Raw genomic sequence first — 24,241 nt, forward strand, 5'->3', positions numbered from 1 at the left:
TAAAGCAGGTTCAGGCTGCTGCCGCCGTCCATAAGGACTCTAGTGATATGAAATCCGTCAATAATTGGGTCTAGAACCAATGCGGCGAATCCGCCATGACGGATGCTAGTGGGATGGTCCCTTCGATCAAAGGTGATCGGGCAGGAGGACCATGGGTTGAACTTTGGGGCGACTGGCTCTACCGCGTATACGTCCCGTAACGCGCGCTTCCGCTCCCTTTTGGGGACGTGGGTTGCGTATATCATGTTCACCGTCCGCACTTGTGGGGGAAAACCCTTCTGTCCACTGTTGTTCGGCGGCCGGGGCTCCTCGTCGTCATCGCTATGCAGCCCCTTGTCTTCGTTTTCGTCGTTTAACTTGCCTGCCTACTTGAACACCCAACAATCCCTGTTGGTGTGATTGGCCAGCTTTTCAGGGGTGCCATGTATCTGGCACAAGCGGTCGAGTATTCGGTCCAAACTGGACGGGCCCCTAGGATTTCATTTGAATGGCTTTTTCCGCTGACTGGATTTAGAGCCTCTGAATCCGGCATTAACTGCCGTATCCTCAGCATTGTCACCGTTAATGCGGCGCTTCTGCTTGTTGCGACGCGACCTGCCACTACTGTCCCTGGTATCTGAATTACCAGGGTTCTTGGTCATATTGTTGCTACGAGCAAGCCAGCTGTCTTCTCCCGTGCAAAAGCGGGTCATGAGTGTCGTGAGTGCTGCCATAGATTTCGGCTTTTCCTGACCAAGGTGCCGGGCCTGCCACTCGTCACGGAAATTGTGCTTGAAGGCTGCTAGGGCCTCAGTGTCCGGACAGTCGAGTATTTGATTTTTCTTTATTAGGAACCGTGTCCAGAATTGCCTGGCCGATTCCTCTGGCTGCTGAATTACGTGACTTAGGTCATCGGCGTCTGGGGGTCGCACATAAGTGCCCTGAAAATTGTCGAGGAATGCGGCTTCCAGGTCCTCCCAACAACTGATTGATCCTGTTGGCAAGCTGTTAAGCCAATGCCGAGTTGGTCCTTTAAGCTTGAGTGGGAGGTATTTGATGGCGTGGAAATCATCGCCGCGGGTCATGTGGATATGAAGGAGATAATCCTCGATCCATACCGCAGGATCTGTTGTGCCATCATATGATTCGATGTTTACGGGTTTGAAACCCTCGGGGATTCGATGATCCATTATTTCGTCTGTAAAGCAGAGTGGGTGTGCGGCGCCTCTATACTGGGCTATATCATGACGTAGCTCCAGTGAGCCTTGTCTACTGTGTTCGACCCTGCCGAACTTGTGGCCGGCGTGACGGTTGCCTTCTCGAGCCGTGGGGCGCCCACGCGATCCGTAGATCGATCTTGTTTGCCTTGCCTTGTCCTCCAACATGTCTTGTAAGTCCGGCGCATATTCCCGTGCCTTGGTACGGGGTGCGGCTTGAGTGGAGGGCCGAGAGGCCTCTCTGTCGCGGCCACGAGGTGGTCGGTCGGCCGCATCAAGTACTTCCTCCTCTAATCGGGGTAGCAACCTGCGCTTTGGGTAGCTCTTGGAGGGGCGTTCGAGTTTATGCTCTTTGGCCGCAAGGACTTCAGTCCATCTATCGACTAGCAAATCTTGATCAGTTCTAAGCTGTTGCTATTTTTTCTTGAGGCTTCTTGCTGTGGCCATAAGTCTGCGTTGAAAATGCTCTTGCTCGACGGGATCCTCTGGCACGATGAATTCGTCGTCGTCGAGGCTTGCCTCGTCTTCGAAGGGAGGCATATAATTATCGTCCTCGACCTCTCTGTCTGCTGCTCTCTCATGAGGGCTGGTTTCTCCATCCTCCTATGCTAAATCTTGCTGGAGGGGGTTTTCTTCGGCGCTTTCTGGAGTATTATTATCTCCCGTGCTGGAATCACCGTGTTTGTTTTGGCGGGATTTTGAGCGGCGCCGCTGACGCGGCGCTTAGGCTGTTTCTTGGAGGGGTCATCCTCTGCTGTTCCATCGACATCTCCCTCTTTTGGGGTGTCCACCATGTATATGTCATACGATGAGGTGGCTTTTTAGGGCCTAGTAGGCGCTGGTTCTTCATCATCTCCTTCATCGGCGTCCATACCGTCGATGTCTTCGGAGTCGAAGTCGAGCATGTCGGTTAAGTCGTCGACAGTGGCTATAAAGTGGGTGGTGGGTGGGCTTTGAATTTCTTTATCGTCCATACCCCAACCTTGCTGACCATAGTCCGGCCAGGGCTCTCCTGATAAAGAGAGAGACTTTAGTGACTTCAGGATATCGCCGAGAGGCGAGTGCTGAAAGATGTCCGCGGCAGTGAACTCCATGATCGGCGCCCAATCGGATTCAATCGGCAGGGGCGCGGAGGGTTCGGAGTCCGGAGAGGAGTCCGGCTCCCTGGAGTCACGAGTCTCGCGGAGTGCGGGGCTGGTGTTCGGCTCAATCGCCGTTAGGGTCGCAGCCCCCGAGGTGGCGTCCAACCGCCCATCCTCGATCGGCGCAGTCGACTCCGAATTAGGGATCGGAGCTGACGCGGGTGCGGCCTCCAGGGCACTGTTCAGCGGCAGAGCTAAATCATGCTCGTCGTGACAGAGCGGCGCGCTCGGCAGTGGCTCGAATCCGTCGAAGATCAAGTCTCCGCGGATGTCAGCTGTGTAGTTTAAACTTCCCAATCTGACCTGACGTCCAGGGGCGTAGCTTTCGATCTGCTCCAGACGGCCAAGAGAATTGGCCCGCAGTGCGAAGCCGCCGAAGACGAAGATCTGTCCGGGGAGGAAGGTCTCACCCTGGACTGCATCGCTATTGATGATCGTAGGAGCCATCGAGCCTGACGGCGACGACACAGAGGGACTCTGTAACACCCTCGATGCGACTATATCTCCCACGTGTCGAGGCACGACTTAGAGGCATAATCGCATTGAAGGCATATGTCGCAAGTGAGGTAATCTTCACACAACCCATGTAATATAATAAGGGAAAGAGATACATAGTTGGCTTACAATCGCCACTTCACCCAATTACATGAATAAAGCATTACATCAATCAGATACAAACAAGGCCCGACTACGAAGCCAAAATAAAAGAAGAACCCCAAATGCGACAAAAGGTCCCCGATCGACCCCAACTGGGCTCCACTACTGATCAACTAGAACGAAACAACACAAAGGATAAGATCTTCATCGAGCTCCTCCTGAGCTTGGTTGCGTCATCTGCACGGACTCATCGGCACCTGCAAGCTGGTTTTGGAAGTATCTGTGAGCCACGGGGACTCAGCAATCTCGCACCCTCGCGATCAAGACTATTTAAGCTTATGGGAAAGGTAAAGGTATGAGGTGGAGCTGCAGCAAGCGAGTAGCATATAGGGTGGCTAACATACGCAAATGAGAGCGAGAAGAGAAGGCAAAAGCACGGTCGAAAATCTATGATCAAGAAGTGATCCTAGAGCAACCTACGTCAAGCATAACTCCAACACCGTGTTCACTTCCCGGACTCCGCCGAGAAGAGACCATCACGGTAACACACGCGGTTGATGTATTTTAATTAAGTTAAGGTTCAAGTTATCTACAACCGGACATTAACAAATTCCCATCTGCCCATAACCGCGGGCACGACTTTCGAAAGTTCAAATCCCTGCAGGGGTGTCCCAACTTAGCCCATCACAAGCTCTCACGATCAACGAAGGAATAGACCTCCTCCCGAGACATTCCGATCAGACTCGGTATCCCGGTACAACAAGACATTTCGATAGGGTAAAACTAAACCAGCAACACCGCCCGAATGTGCCAACAAATCCCGATAGGAGCTGCACATATCTCTTTCTCAGGGCACACTCAGATTGTCCTAGGTACGGGTAAGCCAGCCCAGAGTTGCCCCTGGTGGCCACCGGCAGCTGACAGGTTGGACCAACACTCAGAGGAGCACTGGCCCGGGGGGGTAAAATAATGATGACCCTTGAGTCCGTGAAACCCAAGGGAAAAAGAGGCTAGGTGGCGAATGGTAAAACCAATGTTGGGCATTGCTGGAGGAGTTTTACTCAAGGCGAACTGTCAAGGGGTTCCCATTATAGCTCAACCGCGTAAGGAACGCAAAAATCCAGGAGCATAACACCGATATGACGGAAACTAGGGCGGCAAGAGTGGAACAAAACACCAGGCATAAGGCCGAGCCTTCCACCCTTTACCAAGTATATAGATGCATTAATTAAATAAGATATATTGTGATATCCCAACAAGTAAACATGTTCCAACAAGGAACAACATCTCCATGTTCCAACAAGGAACAAACTTCAATCTTCACCTGCAACTAACAACGCTATAATAGGGGCTGAGCAAAGCGGTAACATAGCCAATCAACGGTTTGCTAGGACAAGGTGGGTTAGAGGCTTGGTTCAACAATATGGGAGGCATGACAAGCAAGTGGTAGGTATCGCAACACAGGCATAGCAAAAGAGCGAGCAACAAGCAAGCAAAGATAGAAGTGATTTCGAGGGTATGGTCATCTTGCCTGAGATCCCGCAAGGAAGAAGAACGAGTCCATGAAGAAGACAAACAGGCGTAGTCGAACGGGTCCTCACAAACACGACGTTATCGGAACCAACCCGAAGAAGCAACACCGGAAAGAAGCAAACAACATAGTAAACAACCACCACATAAGCATGGCACGATGCGCAAACAAGTATGATGCATGTCCGGTTTAATGATACATGGCATGGCATGGCAAAGTGCACAAACAATCCTACAGATTAAGTGGAGCTCAATATGCAACTCCGTTGCATATTGACGAAACACCACATGACTTATTTAGTTCTCTCTCGTTTATGTAACCAACAAGATTAAATGTTGTTAGCATGGAAAGAGGTGAAGCAAAAGAAAACTACCTATCTAGTCAAGGTTAAATGAGGCCAGAAGCAACGAACAACAATTCCGAAAACCCCCTCATGAGCATATTATAGATTTGGTACTGTTCTGCCCTAAACACAATTTTAGAGTTGTTAAACATACTAGGTGAGTGCATCATGTTAAACTAGGCATTTTTCTACCCCATTTACATATAAAATTTATTAAATTCTGAGTTACTGTTATTTAGTTATGAATTAAAGCATTTTAACATGACATAGGGGCAAAATTAATCAAACAACATTTTAAACATTTTAAACATGGATGAAAGTTGGATATTATGAAACTAGACAAAATTCTAAGCAAGTTTCATGTATAATTCATTTTAATCCGATGCACGGTTATTAAGTTACTATATGCATGAACAGCAGGGACTTTTCTGTAAAACAGCAATCCTGCGGATAATAGCTAAAATCGCAACAGAGGAAATAAACACGCATCGGGCCGAATCTGGTGCAAACGGGCCAACAGGAGCAGGCGCTGGGGGCAGCTCACCCATGGGCTATGGCCCGGTTCGGTGGGGAGGAGGCCGTCGGGGTGAGGAGGCGCGCGAGCTGGGCCTTGGGTGGTTGTGGTCAACGGAAGCAGAGCAGCGGCTGAAGCGGTCATGGCGCTCGTCTGTCTCCAACGAGAGGAAGCAGGGGCAGCGGCTGGCGATGCAGGTGGTCTCCGGCGAGGGCACCGGTGGCCGGGGACGGGGCCCAGCCGGCGGGATCCGGCAGGAGCGGTCAAGGGCGGCGGAGGAGAGGGGATCCGGTCCAGATCGGGGCCGAGGCAGCGGGAGTCCATGCTTCGGGAGCCCATGGCGGCTTGCTGGTTCGTGTCCCTGGAGACAGATAGGGAGAGAGGTGAGGCGAGGGAGAGAACACGAGGGAGAAGGAGATGGCAGGGGTGGCGCGACCTGGACGGAGGCGACCTGGTGAAGGTGCTCGCCGGCGGGGGAGGCAGCTCCGGTGAGGCGAGGCAGTGACGAGGTGGAGGCGAGGGGAGCTCGAGGCGGCTTGGGGCCTGGTGCAGCTCGGGAGCCCTCGAGCGGGAGAGGCTGGAGTCTTGGGGTCGAGCTCCTCTTGAACGGAGCGAGGCTACTGCAATTGATTTGGAAGGGATCGGGAGGAGGCTCACTGGTTGGGTGGAGAGATCGGGAGGGATCGATGGATTGGATAGATGGGGAAAACGAGGAAGGTGGCGGTGGCATGGGGATTGATGGATGGGACAGCTCCCCTAGGTTTCAGGGTTTGGTCTTTAAATAACAAGTGAATTTTGGGTAGGGGTATTTGGTCCCTCCGATTAAATCGGACGGCCCTAGATAAATAGGCTAGGGAGACCAAACAGAGAAAACGGAGATATTTTGTAGATGTTAGGGGATGATCCAGACACAATGGTGACGATTGCCCGGGTCGTGTCCAGAACAACTTTCGGACGCGCGTGCGAGGAGGCCCGCGGACTGACGAAAGAGGTTAGGTAGGTCCTGGCGGTTAGGTAGTGGGCTGTGAAGAGAGATTGGGCTGAGATGAGAGGAGAGGAGTGCAGCCCGGCAACTATTTCCAGAGACCGAAAACGTCTGACGTTAGACCGGCTACTATTGCCGCTATATATAACGGTTGGACTATCAAATGAACACCGAATGCAATGAAACTTGACAGGCGGTCTATCTACACTAAAACAAGACCACACGCCAACTTTCAACCCATTCCGAGAACATTTTCCGGCCACTTATAAAATAATATTTCAGACGTGCCGCGGGCGCGTGCAAGTGAGGTTGGGCTCAGAACGGACAATGGAGAGAACTCGGAGAACCCTGACGGATGCAAGTTTTTAAAACATGATGATGCAATGCGTATGATGACATGGCAAGATGCAACACGCAAGCAAAAGACAAGACAACAACAACGAGTAACTGGAGGACACCTGGCACATCGGTCTCGGGGCGTTACAGACTCTCAATGAAAGCACCAATGTCGGTGTCAAAACCGGCGGATCTCGGGTAGGGGTCCCGAACTGTGCGTCTAGGCCGAATGGTAACAGGAGGCAACGGACACGAAGTTTTATCCAGGTTCGGGCCCTCTCGATGGAGGTAAAACCCTACGTCCTGCTTGATTAATATTGATGATATGGGTAGTACAAGAGTAGATCTACCACGAGATCGAGGAGGCTAAACCCTAGAAGCTAGCCTATGGTATGATTGTTGATGTGTATGTTGTCCTACGGACTAAAACCCTCCGGTTTATATAGACACCGGGTAGGGTTAGGGTTACATAGAGTCGGTTACAATGGTAGGAGATCTACATATCCGTATCTCCAAGCTTGCCTTTCACGCCAAGGAAAGTCCCTTCCGGACACGGGACGGAGTCTTCAATCTTGTATCTTCATAGTCCAGGAGTCCGACTGAAGGTATAGTCCGGCCATCCGGACACCCCCTAATCCAGGACTCCCTCAGCGGGACGTCAGGCTAAGAAGACGGCTGGGCGGAAGCCGGCCCCCAAGACAGTGTCGACGGTGGCGATGACGACGCTGGGTGGCGAGCTGGGGGAGGCGTTGGGCAAGGCAGACGTGGGCAGCAAGGCAAGACGCTCCAAGGCTACTCCGGTGACACCGCGGGTCCCCAACGCCCGCGCCAAGGCCAAGCTGGGAGAATTGACGTCGATGGAAAGTGCAAAACTGCGGCTCGCTGACAAGAACCTGGAGGTTACGGGTAATCCCCTACCATCTTACCGTATCTTGAATGCTTTTACGGATGATTAGCTTGCTAGCATTCTGGATGATAGTGGCATGGCGATTAGTGACCCTTGTAGTGAGATTATTTCTATGGTTCGTGCTCGGGAAGAAGCGCAGGCCATGCTGGCGGCTGCGGCTGCTCATGGGGACGAACAGATCCAGCGCACCAGCGTTCCGGGTGCGGATGGCAGCGAGATAGTGCCCGAGGAGGAGACAGAGGCTAGGGAGGCCTCTGTTATCCCTTCTTCCAGTCGGATGCCGGCTAGGAAGCGCGTGGCGAAAGCGGTGGCATCCAGGGGGTGCGCCTGCGCAACCGTATCATTTAAATGCGTTATCTTTTTTGGAACATTCATGTTGTGGCCACGGGGGGGGGGCGTACACAACTCAAGGAGTACATTGCCAGAGAGAGGATTGACGTCGTAGCCCTTCAGGAAACGATCAAAGCTGACTTCTCGTTTCGTGATCTTCTGGCTTTCGATCCCTTACATCGTTTCTCTTGGCACTGGTTGCCCTCCACGGGCCACTCGGGTGGTATCTTAATGGGCTTTAATAATGATATTTGTGATGTTTTGCAATGGGAGGTTGGTGTATTCTTTCTTTCTGCTACTATTAGACACCGCGTCTCGGGCCTTTCGTGGGTAGTGGTGTGCGTTTATGGGCCTGCAGATCACTCGCGCTCGGCTATTTTCCTTCAGGAACTGACTAACTTGGTAGGGACCAAGCGAGCTAGCAATTTGCCCCTGGTTGTTGGTGGAGACTTCAATCTTATTCGCTCGGGTGCGGACAAGAACAACGCCAACATTGACTGGACTCGGGTGTCCATGTTCAATGCGGCCATAGCGGCATCGGCGTTGCGTGAGGCCGCTCGGACCGGTGCGAGGTATACTTGGACAAACAAGCAGTTGTGCCCGGTCCGGAGCATGTTGGATAGGGTATTTTTTACCCCCGAATGGGAGGTTCTATTTCCCCTATGCAATCTGGTGGCTGAAACTAGAATCGGCTCGGACCATGTTCCGTTGATATTTTCTTCGGGGGAGGAATATATTAGGCGTAGCCCCCGATTCTATTTCGAAACGGCGTGGTTTGAGTCCGAGGGGTTTGCTCAGATGGTGTTGGATCGTTGGGACACGATCTGCCACCAGCTTGGGCCGCAACGGGGACCGGCAGAGCGCTGGAACTTAGCGGCAAGCAAACTCAGGGCTTTCCTGCGTGGTTGGGGGGCTAACCATGGCAGCGAATCCAAGCGAGAGCAGGCCCAAATTTTTGAGGCAATTGCCGCGTTAGACTTGGAGGCTGACCGGCGGCCCTTCTCGGAGAGTGAATGGGCCGCTCGCTACGACTTGGAACGCCAAGTTCTTGCCATACTCCGGGCCGAAGAGGAGTACTGGCGCCGCAGGGGCGGGATCAAGTGGGTCACCAAAGGAGACGCTAATACCGGCTATTTCCATGCTTACGCTAACGGTAGAAAACGTAAAAGTACGATCCTTAGATTACAATCCGATCAAGGGCTCTTACTCTCCAATGAGCTCATCGTAGCTCACATCTATGATTTCTTCATCGGGCTGTTGGGAACGGCCGAGGAGAAAACTCTATGCCTCCGGGACGACCTTTGGGACCCTGCTGATCGGGTCTCTCAGGAGGAGAACGATGGGCTCGTCCTCTCTTTCCTTCCGAAGGAAATAGATCGTGCTGTGCACGATATGAAAACGGGCACGGCACCCGGACCGGATGGGTGGCCGGTGGAATTCTTCAAGAAGTTCTGGTCTAAGCTCAAATTTCTTTTCTACGACTTAGTGAATGGCTTTGCGCTAGGTACCGTTGACCTATCTCATCTCAACTACGGGGCTATAAGTCTGATACCTAAGGTTAAAGGGGCCGACGACATTAAGCAGTTTCGGCCTATCACTCTGATTAATGTCCCTTTCAAGATTTGTGCAAAAGCTTACGCCTCCCGCTTGGTGCCTGTCGCACAATGAGTGATTAGTCCTAGCCAATCGGGTTTCCTCAAGCAGCGTAATATTCTTGAAGGGCCGTTAGCGCTTCTCGAAATCATGCATGAGCTCAAACGTACCAAGTCTATAGGTGTTCTCCTTAAGTTAGATTTCGAAAAAGCGTACGATCGCGTGAAGTGGGAGTTCGTGCGATAGGTCCTCATCAAAAAGGGTTTTGATGTGGGCTTTGTCCACCGTATCATGCACCTTGTGAGTAGTGGTCACACGGCTGTGACCATCAATGGTGTAATGGGCAAATTCTTTCGCAACAAACGCGGCCTTAGGCAGGGAGATCCTAGCTCTCCTTTGATCTTCAATTTCGTTGCGGACGCTTTGGCGGCTTTGATCAGTAAAGCCAGGGCTGCGGGGCACATCAAAGGGTTGATTTCCCACCTCATCCCCGGTGGCGTGACCCATCTGCAATACGCGGATGACACGATGTTGCTTTTCGAGCCAGACGACCATAGCATTGCAACTATTAAGTTGCTTTTGATTACTTTTGAAATTCTTTCGGGTCTAAAGATTAATTTTCTCAAAAGCGAAGTGATCACCATAGGGATGGCTGGTCACAAAGGTCGGAGAATCGCAAACTTGCTCAATTGTAAGATTGGGAAGTTTCCGATCAAATACTTGGGACTACCGATAAACCACAAAAACTTGACGATTGCCGACTGGGCGCCACTTTACGGCAAAGTGGTGAACCGGGTTAGTCCGTGGAGAGGTAGGTTTATGTCCTCTGCTGCCAGGTTGATTTTGACCAATTCTAGCTTATCCTCCTTGCCTATCTTTACGATGGGTATGTTCCTCCTAGCAGATGGAGTGCATGCCAAGCTTGACACGCCTCGCGCCCGGTTCTTTTGGGAAGGAACTGGGACAAAGCGCAAATACCATCTGGTTAAATGGGCTGCGGTCTGTCGCCCTAAGAAGTTCGGTGGTCTGGGGATCACGAATTCGAAGCTGGTGAACGTTGCTCTCCTTACCAAATGGTGGTGGCGCCTTGCCCAAAACGAGAAGGGTCTCTGGGCTGATATTCTCCGGGCCAAGTATTTCCCGGATGGCAACCTCTTTAAGGCCAAAACCAAAGGATCGCCCTTCTGGAATGGCATTCAAGCGGTTAGGCCAGCGTTTGTGGTTGGGGCCCAGTTTATAGTTAACAATGGCAAGTCCACGCGGTTTTGGTTGGATTCCTGGAAGGGTCAAACGCCGTTGTGGCAGTCCTATCCACAGCTGTACCAGCTTGCCACGGACACACACATTACGGTCGCTGATGCTCTTAGAGTGCACCCCCCGACGATCTCCTTCTTCAGACCTCTGGAAGCGGGAGAGGCGACGGCTTGGGAGGCATTGGTAGCTGAGCTCGAGGGATGGAGTCTCAGCCACGATCAAGATCAGATTGATTGGAAGCTTTCGGCTTCTCGTAAATTCTCGGTAAAATCCTTATACAAGAAGCTTTCGGAGGGGAATGGGATTGACATGGCCAGGGGGTTGTGGAAGGCTGGCATTCCACTCAAAATCAAGATCTTTTTAGGGCAAATGTTCCGCAATCGTCTCCCAACCTCGGACAATGTGGCCAAACGCAACGGGCCGGCAAACGGGACATGTGCCATCTGCGGGCTTGGGGAGGATGCTAACCATGTCTTCTTCAAGTGCTGCCTTGCTAGATTTGCGTGGAGCGCTGTTAGGGACACATTTAAGCAGAATTGGAACCCGCAAAATAGCTCGGACCTTCTTTCTTTATTAACCGCACAGAGGGGTGCGAACGCGCGTGTGGTGTGGCGTTGCGTTGGGGCGCTGTTTTGGTCCATTTGGACTGTGAGGAACAAAATTACCATCGAACATAAATTCCCTGCTCACCCAGCTGAGATTCTTTTCAAATGCCATATTTTCCTACAGGCTTGGGCGCCATTGGGGAAGCAGCGTGACGAGGGGCGCATGAACGAGATCATGGAGCAGATCAAAGCATGCACGGCAAGAGCAAGACCTCAAGATCCGCCAGACTGAGCTTTTGCATTTATTATCTTTATGGTTATGTGCTTTTAGCATCCTCTTGAACTTTAATATCTTTCTTTGCCGGGACTGCGAGCCCGCTGAACTAGAGTGTTTTGTGGTTGTGGAGTTTGAATCGGTTGGATGCTGCCTAGTGGCTTTATTAATTTAAAGCCGGACGCATCATGCGTCTACGTTCCAAAAAAACATGCAAGAGCTCCGCCGGCAGCACCCGGAGCTCGTGGAGGCGGAGCGGGTGATCTTTGTCGGCGCGGATGGCGGCGAGGTTATCACGCTCTCCTTCGATGACAAGGTCGAAGGCGGCGAGGACGGCGATGCGGAAGGCGGCGAGATTATCGCGCTCTCCTCTGACGACGAGGTCGAAGGTGGCGAGGACGGCGGCGCGGAGGGCGGCGGCGACGGCGGCGCGAAGGGCGTCGAGGTGGGCCCCGAGGATGAGGAGATTGACGTCGACGAGTGGAGGAGTGCCTTCCCCAACGACCCCGACGACGGTACTGGCTCGGACCCGGCTCACGGCACACCGTACATGATGAGGAAGGATTGGCTCGACCTCTACTTCGACCGAAAGTAGTTTAGCTTAGTTTAAATTTATGTTTTATTGTCGGTTATGCAAAACTATCTATATTTATATTTGAATGCATGCTACTTTCGATTGAACCTGCTTTGAACTTGATCAAATTGAAGTTTACAACCTTAAGTTTAAGGGATCGACTAAAAAAGGCCAAAAATTGCTGGAGTATATATATATATATATATATATATATATATATATATCCACTAAGGGTTTTAGTCCTTTAACTTTTTAAGGATCGCCTAGAGATGTCCTTATGACTTGTTTGTTTCAGTTCTTCACAATGTGATGCTCTATATGTGCAACTATTTGCTGTGCAGTTCAATTTCGTCAATAACAGTTTCAACAATACTACTATGAATTACGATATTTGGTTGCTGTTAAGGATATTGCAGTTAATATGCTTTTTCGTTTTTCAATTGTTTTTTAGCGACATGCATTGTACTGAATGACTAAATATGCAATCCCAGGCTACATAACAACAAGAAAGAGTGTTATCTTAATGTTCTGATGATGTCTAGATATATAGGTAATAAAATCTTATATAATGGGATGAATGGAGTGTTGTACTACATCATTTTCAATTGTTGTTTAGCTTCTAATATTAAGTTGGTGCTTTTAGGTACATATATCATTGCCAAAGATCCACACTTCGACCCTTTCTGCGTATGGGACAATGAGATATTCATGAACCAACATCAAGTGAGGAAACTGATAAAGATTGTTATTAAAATGGGTCCAAAGATGTCAATCGAACTATTTGTTTACGCTTTATGCAAGACAACAGTGAACTGCAGGATGGTAAGTAAGAACCCTATAGCCTTCTTTTTACTGCCCGTAATGAGTTGTGTTAGATGACAATATCTGAATCTTTTTTCTTTTGCAGTGGATTCTGAAGCAGTTTACTCAAGAGTACCTCTCAAACTACATGATTGGCGGCCGGCCATCACAGGGGGTTGGACTAGAGTCTTGCATGCCTTCTGCATCCAGGAGAGCACAATAGGGCCATTCCGCTTCACCTTGTTCAGCAAATGGAATGTCTATCGCCTCTTTCTTTACCATCTGTAATAGTACAAGTATAGAACCTTGATACATCATTCTTTATTTGGTGCTTCTGTAATTCTTAAACATATGTACCTATGAATCGAATAATGCATTGATTGTTTGAACCTGATGGATATGAATAAAGCTATAGCCTACTTTCAAGTTTAAATTGGGTACAATTTTAAATAGCAGTAATTACATTAGGGCGAAATTACGTTGTGTAGGTCATTACGGCACACACGGTTGGTAAAACACAAACATTTGCAATATACACCATAATCCGAGACGGTTCACAGAGAGGAAACGTGTGCAAGCATGCACACAGTTGCCATTTGCAAAGCGTGTGTGATGTCAGACACTATCACATACGGTGCGGGAAAACTAAATGTACGTGATTGTCTACCTATAGTACACGGTTTATAATCATGAACTGTTTGGGATATATCAGGCATCGTAAATCTCCCATTCCTAGAATCTACCTAGAAAACTGCCATGCCTGGAATCTGCCTGGTTTTAGGCAGAACCACAAAACTCCGACTGCGATGGCAATGAAAGCACAAACGAGTGGCAAGGATGAAGCATTTGAGATATTCGAGATATCGGAAACGGTTATACAAGGACAATTGTATGCATCAAGGCTCCCTATCCCCGACGGTTTCTGGGTCGTGTGGGAAGGACCCCCTATCCCCACACTCACTTGGAGACGGTTCCATATGGCGTCGCGGAAAGGGGTTAAAAACCGTTTGTTTAGGACCGACGTGCACCAGTGGATGAAGTATAAACTAAAAAGAACCTAGAAGAGGAAGGTTTATCCTGCATCGACTGTGCGTAGGAGTGCGAGAGTTAAACAAAAGAAAAAAAATCCATGATGAAATATGAAAGGAATATTCTGAAATAGCAGAGGTCTAGCGGACTTGGTTAAAAGAAGATTCCTTAGTGATACATCGATATAGAAAAAATTGGATTTCATGGCTTTATTAGAGACGGGTGGAGATAATTTCACTCCCTAGTTTCTCAACACCATTTCAGGTGGGGTTGATTTTGAGTGCCACTGTCTACCTCCAAGAGGGCGATCTGGAGGGATCCTACTTGGGGTGAAGTGCGAAACTTTAGAGGTGCTAAATGTGGTTCACGGTGAATTTGCTGTCAAATTTTGTGTAAGATCAAAAATTGATGGCTTCAGATGGGCTTTGGTGGCCGTATATGGTGCGGCGCTACCAGAGCTTAAGCCTGACTTCCTCATAGATTTAGTGACAATTTGTGGGGATGAAAGGTTGCCCATTATGGTTGGAGGAGATTTCAATATCATTAGAAGACAAGATGAAAAATAATGAAAATTTCGATGGAAGGTGGTCATTCATGTTTAATACCATCATTGAAAGTCTCAACTTGAGGGAGATTGACCTCACTGGTAGACAATTCATGTGGGCTAATTCCTCGCCAATTCCTACTTACGAGAAATTGGACAGGGTTCTCATTAGTGTTGAGTGGGAACATAAATTTCCACGGGTAACGGTTCGTGCTCTACAGAGGGCCATTTCTGACCATGCCCCACTACTGGTTGATTCCAGGGAATTGACCCATGTGGGCAACATAAATACTTTCTCTTTCCAACTAGGATGGTTTGAGAGGAAGGGCTTCATGGAGCTCATTGCGACAGAATGGGCTAGGGAGTCTGGTGGTACTTCTCATGTGGAAAGATGGCAAAACAAAATTAGACATTTGCGCCAATTCTTGAGGGGATGGGCCAAAAACCAAAGTGGTATTTATAAAGTTGAAAAGGAGAGACTGACACAAATTATTAATGAACTTGATTTGAAAGAGGAGTCCACACCCTTCCTAATATGTCTGAGCGAGATATTAAGAATGAGGCTGAGAAGAAGTTACAAACCCTTGTGAGAGACGAGGAGATGAAATGGGTGCTTAGAGCAAAGGTTTCTAAGATCGTCCAAGGAGATCATAATAGATAGTTCTTCGACATGGTAGCCAATGGGAAGCATAGAAAGAAGAAGATAATTCAGCTCGAACAAGATGAGTGTACAATTGTAGGACATGAGAACCTAAAATTGTACATCTCTGAGTATTATAAGAAGCTTTTTGGAGCACCCGAAGAAAGTTTCGTAGCTCTAGATGAGAGTGCAATCACGGACATACCTCAACTTAACTTAGAAGAGAATGAGGTGTTGTCTGCCCTGTTCACTGAGAAATAGATGTTTGATGCAATAACGCAAATGAAGCATAATAAAACCCCTAGGCCGGATGGGTTTCCGGCGGAATTTTATCAGAAATGCTGGCATATCATAAAGGGAGATCTTATGCCTATGTTCCATGATTTGTTCGATGGTCACTTAAACTTGTTTCACCTCAATTTTGGAAAATTAATGCTATTACGAAAGAAGGTTTAGGCTATTCGTATTGAGCAATCCAGACTGATCTGTCTTTTCAATGTAAGCTTTAAGATTTTTACAAAGGATGCCACGAACAGGTTGACACGGATTGCCCATTCGGTTGTGCAACCAACTCAAACTGCTTTCATGCCAGGACGACACATCCTTGAAGGGGTTGTGATCCTACATGAAACGTTGCATGAAATCCATATGAAGGAACTAGATGGTGTGATCTTCAAAGTGGATTTTGAAAAAGACTATGATAAGGTCAAATGGCCCTTCTTATAGCAAGCTTTATGTATGAAGGGGCTCAGCGAATCTTGGAGATCTCAGGTGGATTCATTCATACAGAAAGGTAGTGTTGGAATAAAAGTCAATGGTGATACATGACATTATTTTCAGACACATAAGGGGTTACGACAGGGAGACTCCATGTCTCATGTGTTGTTTAACATTGTAGCGGATATGTTGGCAATACTTATTGGTCGGGCCAAAGAGAGTGGCCAAGTAGGAGGACTCGTCCCCCACCTTGTAGAGGGGGGTGTCTTCGTTCTACAATACGCGGATGATACTATTATATTCATGGAACATGATCTTGCAAAAGCTAGGAATATGAAGCTTGTATTATGCCTTTTTGAGCAACTACATGGGCTCAAAATTAACTTCAATAAAAGTGAATTGTTTTTCTTTGGGCGAGCCAAAGAGGAACAAGATGACTATAGAAATTTGTTCGATTCTAAAATGGGACCCTTACCTTTTAGTTATCTAGGGATCCCAATTCATCATAGACGTTTAGCAAACAATGATTGGAAATGTATAGAAGATCGATTTGAAAAGAAACTGAGCTGGTGGAAGGGCAAGATAATGTCTTACGGAGGTCGGTTGGTTCTGATAAATTCAGTTTTGACGAGTCTGCCGATGTTCCTTCTATCTTTCTTTGAGGTGCCGGTAGGGGTATGGAAAAGACTTGACTTCTATAGATCCCGATTCTCTTCGCAAAGTGATGAGGCCAAGAAGAAGTACATATTGGCTAGATGGGATATCATTTGTAGACCAAAAGATCAGGGTGGGTTAGGGATAAAAAATTTAGAAGTAAAGAATAGATGTCTTCTTAGCAAACTGCTATACAGACTATCTATTGAGACTGATGGTATGTGGGTACAAATCTTGCGGAATAAGAATCTACACTCTAAGACTTTGGCCCAGGTCACCGCTAGGCCAAGGCACCCACCCTTCTGGAAGGGATTAATGAGGATGAAAGTAACTTTCTTCCAATAGATGAAGTTCCTAGTTGGTAATGGGACCACTACTAGACTCTGGGAGGATACATGGCAAGGGGAGACGCCTTTGGCTTTGCAATATCCCTTCTTATATAATATTGTGCAACGTAAGGAGGATTATGTTGCCACAGTATTAAACTCGATACCGCTTAATATCCAATTTAGGAGATCCTTAGTTGGGGAACGTTGGAATGCTTGGCTGCACGTAGTCTGTAGGTTGATGAATGTTCACCTATATCCGATCAGGCATATACAATTCGCTGGAAGTTAACCACGAACGGAATCTTCTCAGTGAAATTCATGTATTCGGACCTAATTGATTCCGGGCCATTGTCGAGGTCTTTGCACATTTGGAATATAAAGATAACTTGGTGAAAAGTTATTAGATTGGTAACTCCAGGTGCAGTTTTTGTGATCAAAATGAAATGATTAAAGACCTCTTTCTTGAATGTCCTCTTGCAAAATTTTTATGGCGGTCAATTCATATAGCTTTTAACGTTCACACCCCACGGATCATAAACACGTTATTTAGGACGTGGCTTAATGAAATGAACATACATAGCTAAACATATTCGGATAGGAATATGTGCACTATTCTAGGCTATATAGAACACTAGGAATGATATGATTTTTAATGGGACAAAATTCACTAATTTTGTGTAGGTTATCTACAGAGTTACAACTTGCATCCGTATGTGGTTCTTACTCACACATGCGAACTTTAGGGAGCCTTTGGTTATTAGGTGCAACCGCTGGGAGACGGTCACACGGGCTATCTTTACCCGATTTAGGTGGCGAGCTAATAATAGGCTAGGTGTGTAGGCATCATAGCTTGTTTTTTATTGCCGGATGTGGCACTTTTCAGTTCTATATCGCTGGAGGTGACGCTTTTCAGATTTTTTTCTTTTCTTTCGGCTACTGCTCCGTTTATGAGCTTTTTTGAACCTTAAGACTTTGTTATATTTTTATTTAATAATATGGCTGCATGCATCAATTGATGCAGAGGCCGGGGGTCATCCTCTTTTTAAAAAAAAAGAGGGCTCCCGAACATGCTTGGGCGCGCCCGGTCAATCCGCCACGTAGGACGCGGCCCCATCCCGGACCACCTTTTCTCTTTCTTTCTTTATTTTTTCTTTCTCTCTCTTCATCTCCACCTATCACATGCAACTGATCGGACATATGAGGAAGAAAGTAAAAATTGTGGCTGCGCGGATGGACAAACAGGGGCTCAAAATAGACACGCCCGGCCACTTCCGTAAACGTTTGAGGGAATCGAATTAGGGATACGTGGCTAAAGATGCTCTTACCAAGTCAGATAAGGAGTGCCACACTAGCACTCCCCTTGCTAGTTGCCTTTTCTTGTACTCCCTCTGTCCCATAATATAACAGCGTTTTTTATACTAGTTTAGTGTCAAAATGCTCTTATATCAAGGACGGAGGGAGTAGCTCTCAATTGACTTTACGGGCTACAAGAGTGCACGGTCCAATGTCGTTGAGCATCTTAACCGTGTGATGACGAGTTGATGGATAATGTCGGTGTGCAGAGCTTTGCGTACCATCGCTCTGAGGATAGCTGTGTTGGCGCCGAAACCTTGCCCTAGCTCACCCTCCCGTCACTCTCACTGTCTCTCGCCGGTTCAAACCAAAGGAAGAAGAAGGAAGAGATGGCACGGTGGACACAATGGTTTTTCCGGCGCACAAACGCCCGCTGCTCGAACAGCTTTTCCGAAGCTCAAACTCCACACCCCACGCCATTACAAGGATCACCGTGATCTTATACCCGGGCCAGCGTTGGGCCACGACCCCCACGCCAACACCCATTCCTGCGCATGGTCCAGCCCGCTGTGGACGCGCCCATGATGCGCTCGCACACTCATACGACAGGCAGAGTCCGCAATAAACCAGCGCGAGCACTCCGTCACCCCGTGTGGTGCACACTAATGCTTGCGCAACCGTGTCCTGGTGGACGTTATCGGCTCCTCCTAGAACGGATCCATCATCGATCTCATGTCAATCGACACTTGCGGGCTTGGACGAGAAAGAGTAAGGCATGGAAGACGGCGTGGCCTCGACTCCCATGAGCCATGTCGTGTCTCATGTCCTACTCTACCTTACCGGCGATGGGACCAACACTCTCGGGAGCGTTGCCGGCCGCCGGACATGGGCACGACGGAGCCGGACGAGCTCCGCTTAATATTAGGTTTACGTTGCATGTAATAGTGTGGATTGGAGGTATTCATTGTTGAATAGGTATTTGAGGCTTGATCGGTGCGACCGGCGTTTGAGAGGTCAGATTTGCAGTCCGGCTATAGAGTCTAGTATGATACCTTTCTCATCCGAGCGTGGACCGAGCGTGTAGTCCACGCTCGTAGTACCCATTTCCCGCTTCTCACGGTTATGAATCTTCAGAGCGCATGGCGCACGCGAGAGACTGCATTTTTGTCGCGTGGAAAATGGCCAGTCAGTCGTCGTCCGGAATAACGCGACTCCGCCCTTAAATACGAGGCACACCCCGCGTACAGGGCCGCTCACACAGCAGGCAAGCAGCACCGGCGCCCCCCATGGCCAACACTTCCTGGTCCAGTGGCCTGTGCGGCTGCTTCGACGACGTTGGCGGCTGTAAGAGCTCTCTCCTCCCGTTCTACTGGTCATGCTTTCGGTTCCCATGCGTGCCTCGTTGTGGTTTCTCAACTGTGATCGACGGCCGGGCTCATTACCACCTGTGCTGTGCTGCAGGTTGCCTGACCTTCTTCTGCCCCTGCGTCACCTTCGGGAGGATCGCCGCGATCGTCGACAAGGGAGACACATGTCAGTCCATTTGTCTTAATTAAACCCCCACGATCTGATGATTAGCAGTATTTTATGTTTCGGTATGCCTTTGTTAATTGCTGAATGACATGGTCTTGGTATTGATCCGGCAACGAACGATCTCAGCTTGCTGCCTGAGCGGGACCGGGTATCTGCTGCTCAACTGGTTTGCAGGGTTGGGCTGCCTCTACTCCTGCTACTACCGCTCCAAGCTGCGGGAACAGTATGGCCTCCAGGAGAAGCCCTGCCCCGACTGCTGCGTCCACATGTTCTGCGAGGCCTGCGCCCTCTGCCAGGAGTACCGCGAGCTCAAGAGCCGCGGCTTCGACATGAGCGCCGGTGAAGCAATCCATCCTGCTCTCTCTTTACGTATTTCACTTAGCCGGACCAGACTTTGACAAACAATTACAATATCATAACGTATAAGATTTGCGTTATACTATATCGCCGGAGTAAGTCATACAATATATTATAATTAATATGATGTAAGTACGAACAATTTATGTCACACAAGAAACATACTAATACAGGAATATTGAGGTGGTTTAGCAGTGACTCCCTCCTGTCACTATACGAGACACAACATGAATGTGACAAATACTTCATGATTTTTTTGAAGACACCAATCCTCTAATTATTTATTTGATAAAACGCTTGATTATGCACTAAATAGTACTTTCTCCGTCCGGGTTTTAAAATCTCCTTTGTATTTTCGACCAAACTTTGACAGTAGGATTTCACTAGCAGAAAATTATAATTATATGACACAAAAATTATATTTTTGAATTCGTATTCGCAAGAGAGTTTCTATAGTGATATTATTTTTTTTAGTACTACATATACTACGTACCTTCGCTCCAAAATATTGGAAGTTCTAGTTTCAGTTTCCCTTAATAAGATGTTATTTATGTTTGACCAAAAATATATAAAACATATTACTATCTAGAATATCAAATAAATAAATATATAAGCATTGGATTATTAGTGAATAAGCATTGGATGACGTCCTCCCACATCATTGTCCGTGGACTGATACCCACCGGTTCTCAGAAGGATATGATGGTCTATTTAAGGGTCATAGTTGGAGATTCCTGAAGAATGGACGTATGGCTCTCGGCCTCTATGGAGGCTTTTTTCCAAAAAATTCAAAATTTAAACTTTTCGGTTTCAAAAAGATCTGAAAACATTTGTGCATGTAAATAAGGATGTTATGTGTATGTGTGTAAAATTTCAGGATGAAATACATTGAATATATACGACCTTTACGAAAATGGCAAATTCATGGCCTGGGAGGATGAATAGTATCATGTGTTAAAAAGCCCCAGATTTGTCTTTTTTGCACAACCCTCATTTCAACGTATTTTGCCCTGAAAATTTAAACACATGTGTGTTATCCCTTCATGTATATCTGTATTTTTTCAGACTTTTTTCAAATGTAAAAAATAAGAATTTGATGAAATTTGAAATTTGAATTTAAAGGCCTCCTTGGAGATCGAGCTCCAAAGGCAATTTTCGGAGTTGCCCGTAACTAACTATAGAAACTAGCAACGTGCCAGCAGTTTTAGGATAATACAAAGTATTATAAAATACAGTGCCTCTCTAATGTAATGGAGGATTGGCGTCTTCAAAGAATTCATGAAGTATTTGTCACTTTCATGCTGTGTCTCGTATAGTGACAGGAGGGAGTCACTGCTAAAAATATTATAATTAATATGATGTAAGTACGAACAATTTATGTCACACAAAAAACATACTAATACAGGAATATTGAGGTGGTTTAGCAGTGACTCCCTCCTGTCACTATACGAGACACAACATGAAAGTGACAAATACTTCATGAATTCTTTGAAGACGCCAATCCTCGAATTATTTTCTTTGATAAAACGGTTGATTATGCACTAAACAGTACTTTCTCCGTCCGGGTTTTAAAATCTCCCTTGTATTTTCGACCAAACTTTGACAGTAGGATTTCACTAGCAGAAAATTATAATTATATGACATAAAAATTATATTTTTGAATTCGTATTCGCAAGAGAGTTTCTATAGTGATATTATTTTTTAGTACTACATATACTACGTACCTTCGCTCCAAAATATTGGAAGTTCTAGTTTCAGTTTCCCTTAATAAGATGTTATTTATGTTTGACCAAAAATATACTCCCTCCAGTCCTTTTTTCTTTGCGTCTTAGAAAATTTTAGTTTTCCCGCAATGGTCTGCGCGTAGCTTTTTTTTGGCTGGTCTTTCTGACTGTGCCCCTGCCTTTTCTTATCCGACCGTACCACATGCGCGCATTAATTCCTATCCACCGTTCCACGAACCAATCTGCTAGCTCTCTTTTGCACAGAGAGAGAGGAGCCACATTAATGCAGAGAGAGAAGCCGTATGCATGCAGGGAAATGGAGAGAGGAGAACATGGGCGTGGGAATAATGCGTTGCTCTGGGCCAACTTCCCAATGTCCCTTCCCTAGCAATCCAGGGATAAAACCGTCCAAATTTTGCTGCCCTCTTCTCTCCTTGGTATGCGGGCTGGACGAAGAACTCAGAGAAAAAAGGACTGGAGGGAGTATAAAACATATTACTATCTAGAATATCAAATAAATAAATATATAAGCATTGGATCATTAGTGAATAAGCATTGGATGACGTTCTCCCACATCATTGTCCGCGGACTGATACCCACCGGTTCTTGGACGGATATGATGGTCTATTTAAGGGTCATAGTTGGAGATTCCTGAAGAATGGACGTTTGGCTCTCGGCCTCTATGGAGGGTTTTTTTGAAAAATTTAAAATTCAAACTTTTCGGTTTCAAAAAAATCTGAAAACATTTGTGCATGTAAATAAGGATGTTATGTGTATGTGTGTAAAATTTCAGGATGAAATACATGGTCTGGGAGGAGGAATAGTATCATTTGTTAAAAAGCCCCAGATTTGTCTTTTTTACACAGCCCTCATTTCAACGTATTTTGCCCTGAAAATTTAAACACATATGTGTTTTTTTCAGACTTTTTTGAAATGTAAAAAATAAGAATTTTGATGAAATTTGAATTTAATGGCCTCCTTGGAGACCGAGCTCCCAAGGCAATTTTCGGAGTTGCCCGTAACTAACTATAGAAAGTAGCAACGTGCCAGCAGTTTCAGGATAATACAAAGTATTATAAAATACAGTGCCTCTCTAATGTAATGGAGGGAGTACGTATCACCGGCACTGCCTGTTTTAATCAACTTTCGTGTCGGCTCTACAGGATGGCAGGAGAACGGCGCTGCGACCGCCGCGCCCCAGATGAACCCAGGGATGACTCGTTAGTGCGTCCGCATCTTCCGATCAGTCGACTACTGCATGCATATTAGTCGACTACTGCACGCAGTGCATGCCAGCTTCTACGCCGGTCCTGTCATCAGATTATGTTTATGATCGAGTGTATGTGTGTCCGCCTTCCACCATATGAGTTGTTTCCATAGATATTCGAATCGGTATAATTGTATCAATGCCTTCTTTATGTGCTATATGCGTGTTATTGAGCGTGTGGACTGTATAGACGTTTATATCCATGATCAATGTAACTTTCAACTTCTGCTTCGAGCTTTCTGCGAGTGCATGCGCCTTTCACTTTTACCTGCAATGTTTACACATTCTTAGTGGTGGAAAATGGAGTGAAACCAACTGAACTAGTATCAAACTAGGTCTGTCTAGTGCACATCTAGATATGTCCTTGTTAATAAACATTTAAGTGATTCGATCAAACTACAAAAAAAATATGCTTGCACGAATCTTAGCGTAAAATCAATAACGTAGGACTTAGATATGCAATACTTAAAGCACATTTAGATGTGCTTTAGCAAAACTGTATCAAATTTCTTTCCAGATCCTTGTTCTTTATGGAAGATGATATGGAAATCATGAAGAAGTATACAAGAGAAGATAGTATGAAAAAAGATACATAAAGGTACGGATACACAAACTAGTGTAAGCCTCAATGCGAAACCCCTTGAATATACTGTTTCACAAAACACTCACAAGCTCCAAATGAAATATGAGGGAAAATATTTGGAGCATCTCCAACATTGACCCACAAAATGGACACCACATCCGTCTGCGGACCCGAGGGAGGGGGCGGAGGGGCAGTCCGCGGACCCGTATGTGAGAGCCGGCCATCCAACGAACACTGTTTCAACAAACCGGACGAAATTCAAGCAAACTGGATGATATTCATACAAATTTACGTTTTGGACATATTCTAAAATAAAAAACTATACTAGATTAGGGTAAAATTAGTCTATAGCTGGCCGTGGTGGATCTTCACTTCCACGACATGTCTTTCCTATGTCCAGCAACCCGCTCATCGAGCTACCATGAGCCCCAGACGGATATGCTTTAGTGGAAAGGGCAAGAGTAGCCTTAGCTCCCCCCATATCTCACCTATATCCGCTAAGCCGCTCATCGGAGTGTCACCGAAGGGATATGCTTTAGCCGGAGGGGAAGCGTGGCCTCCACTTCCATGAAGCACGTATTAGGGTTGCTTTTTGGGTCGGGGGACGACGGTGGCTATAAAGCGGGCAAGGCACCGGTTGTGCGCACCC

General features: G+C 47.1%; 1 protein-coding gene across 1 annotated transcript; it reads left to right on the top strand.

The window, feature by feature from the left end:
• Window positions 1-7,360: 7,360 nt before the first annotated feature.
• On the top strand, window positions 7,361-23,241 carry LOC125506617 (cell number regulator 2-like). The gene is made up of 6 exons (XM_048671407.1): window positions 7,361-7,550; window positions 7,651-7,751; window positions 19,376-19,472; window positions 19,590-19,661; window positions 19,788-20,000; window positions 22,906-23,241. Exons 1-6 carry the CDS (start codon window positions 7,361-7,363, stop codon window positions 22,965-22,967), a joined length of 735 nt encoding a protein of 244 aa, XP_048527364.1. The 3' UTR covers window positions 22,968-23,241.
• The last annotated feature ends 1,000 nt before the right edge of the window (window positions 23,242-24,241 follow it).

This window comes from Triticum urartu, chromosome 5, assembly GCF_003073215.2.
Source record: "Triticum urartu cultivar G1812 chromosome 5, Tu2.1, whole genome shotgun sequence".
Taxonomy (NCBI): Eukaryota; Viridiplantae; Streptophyta; class Magnoliopsida; order Poales; family Poaceae; genus Triticum; species Triticum urartu.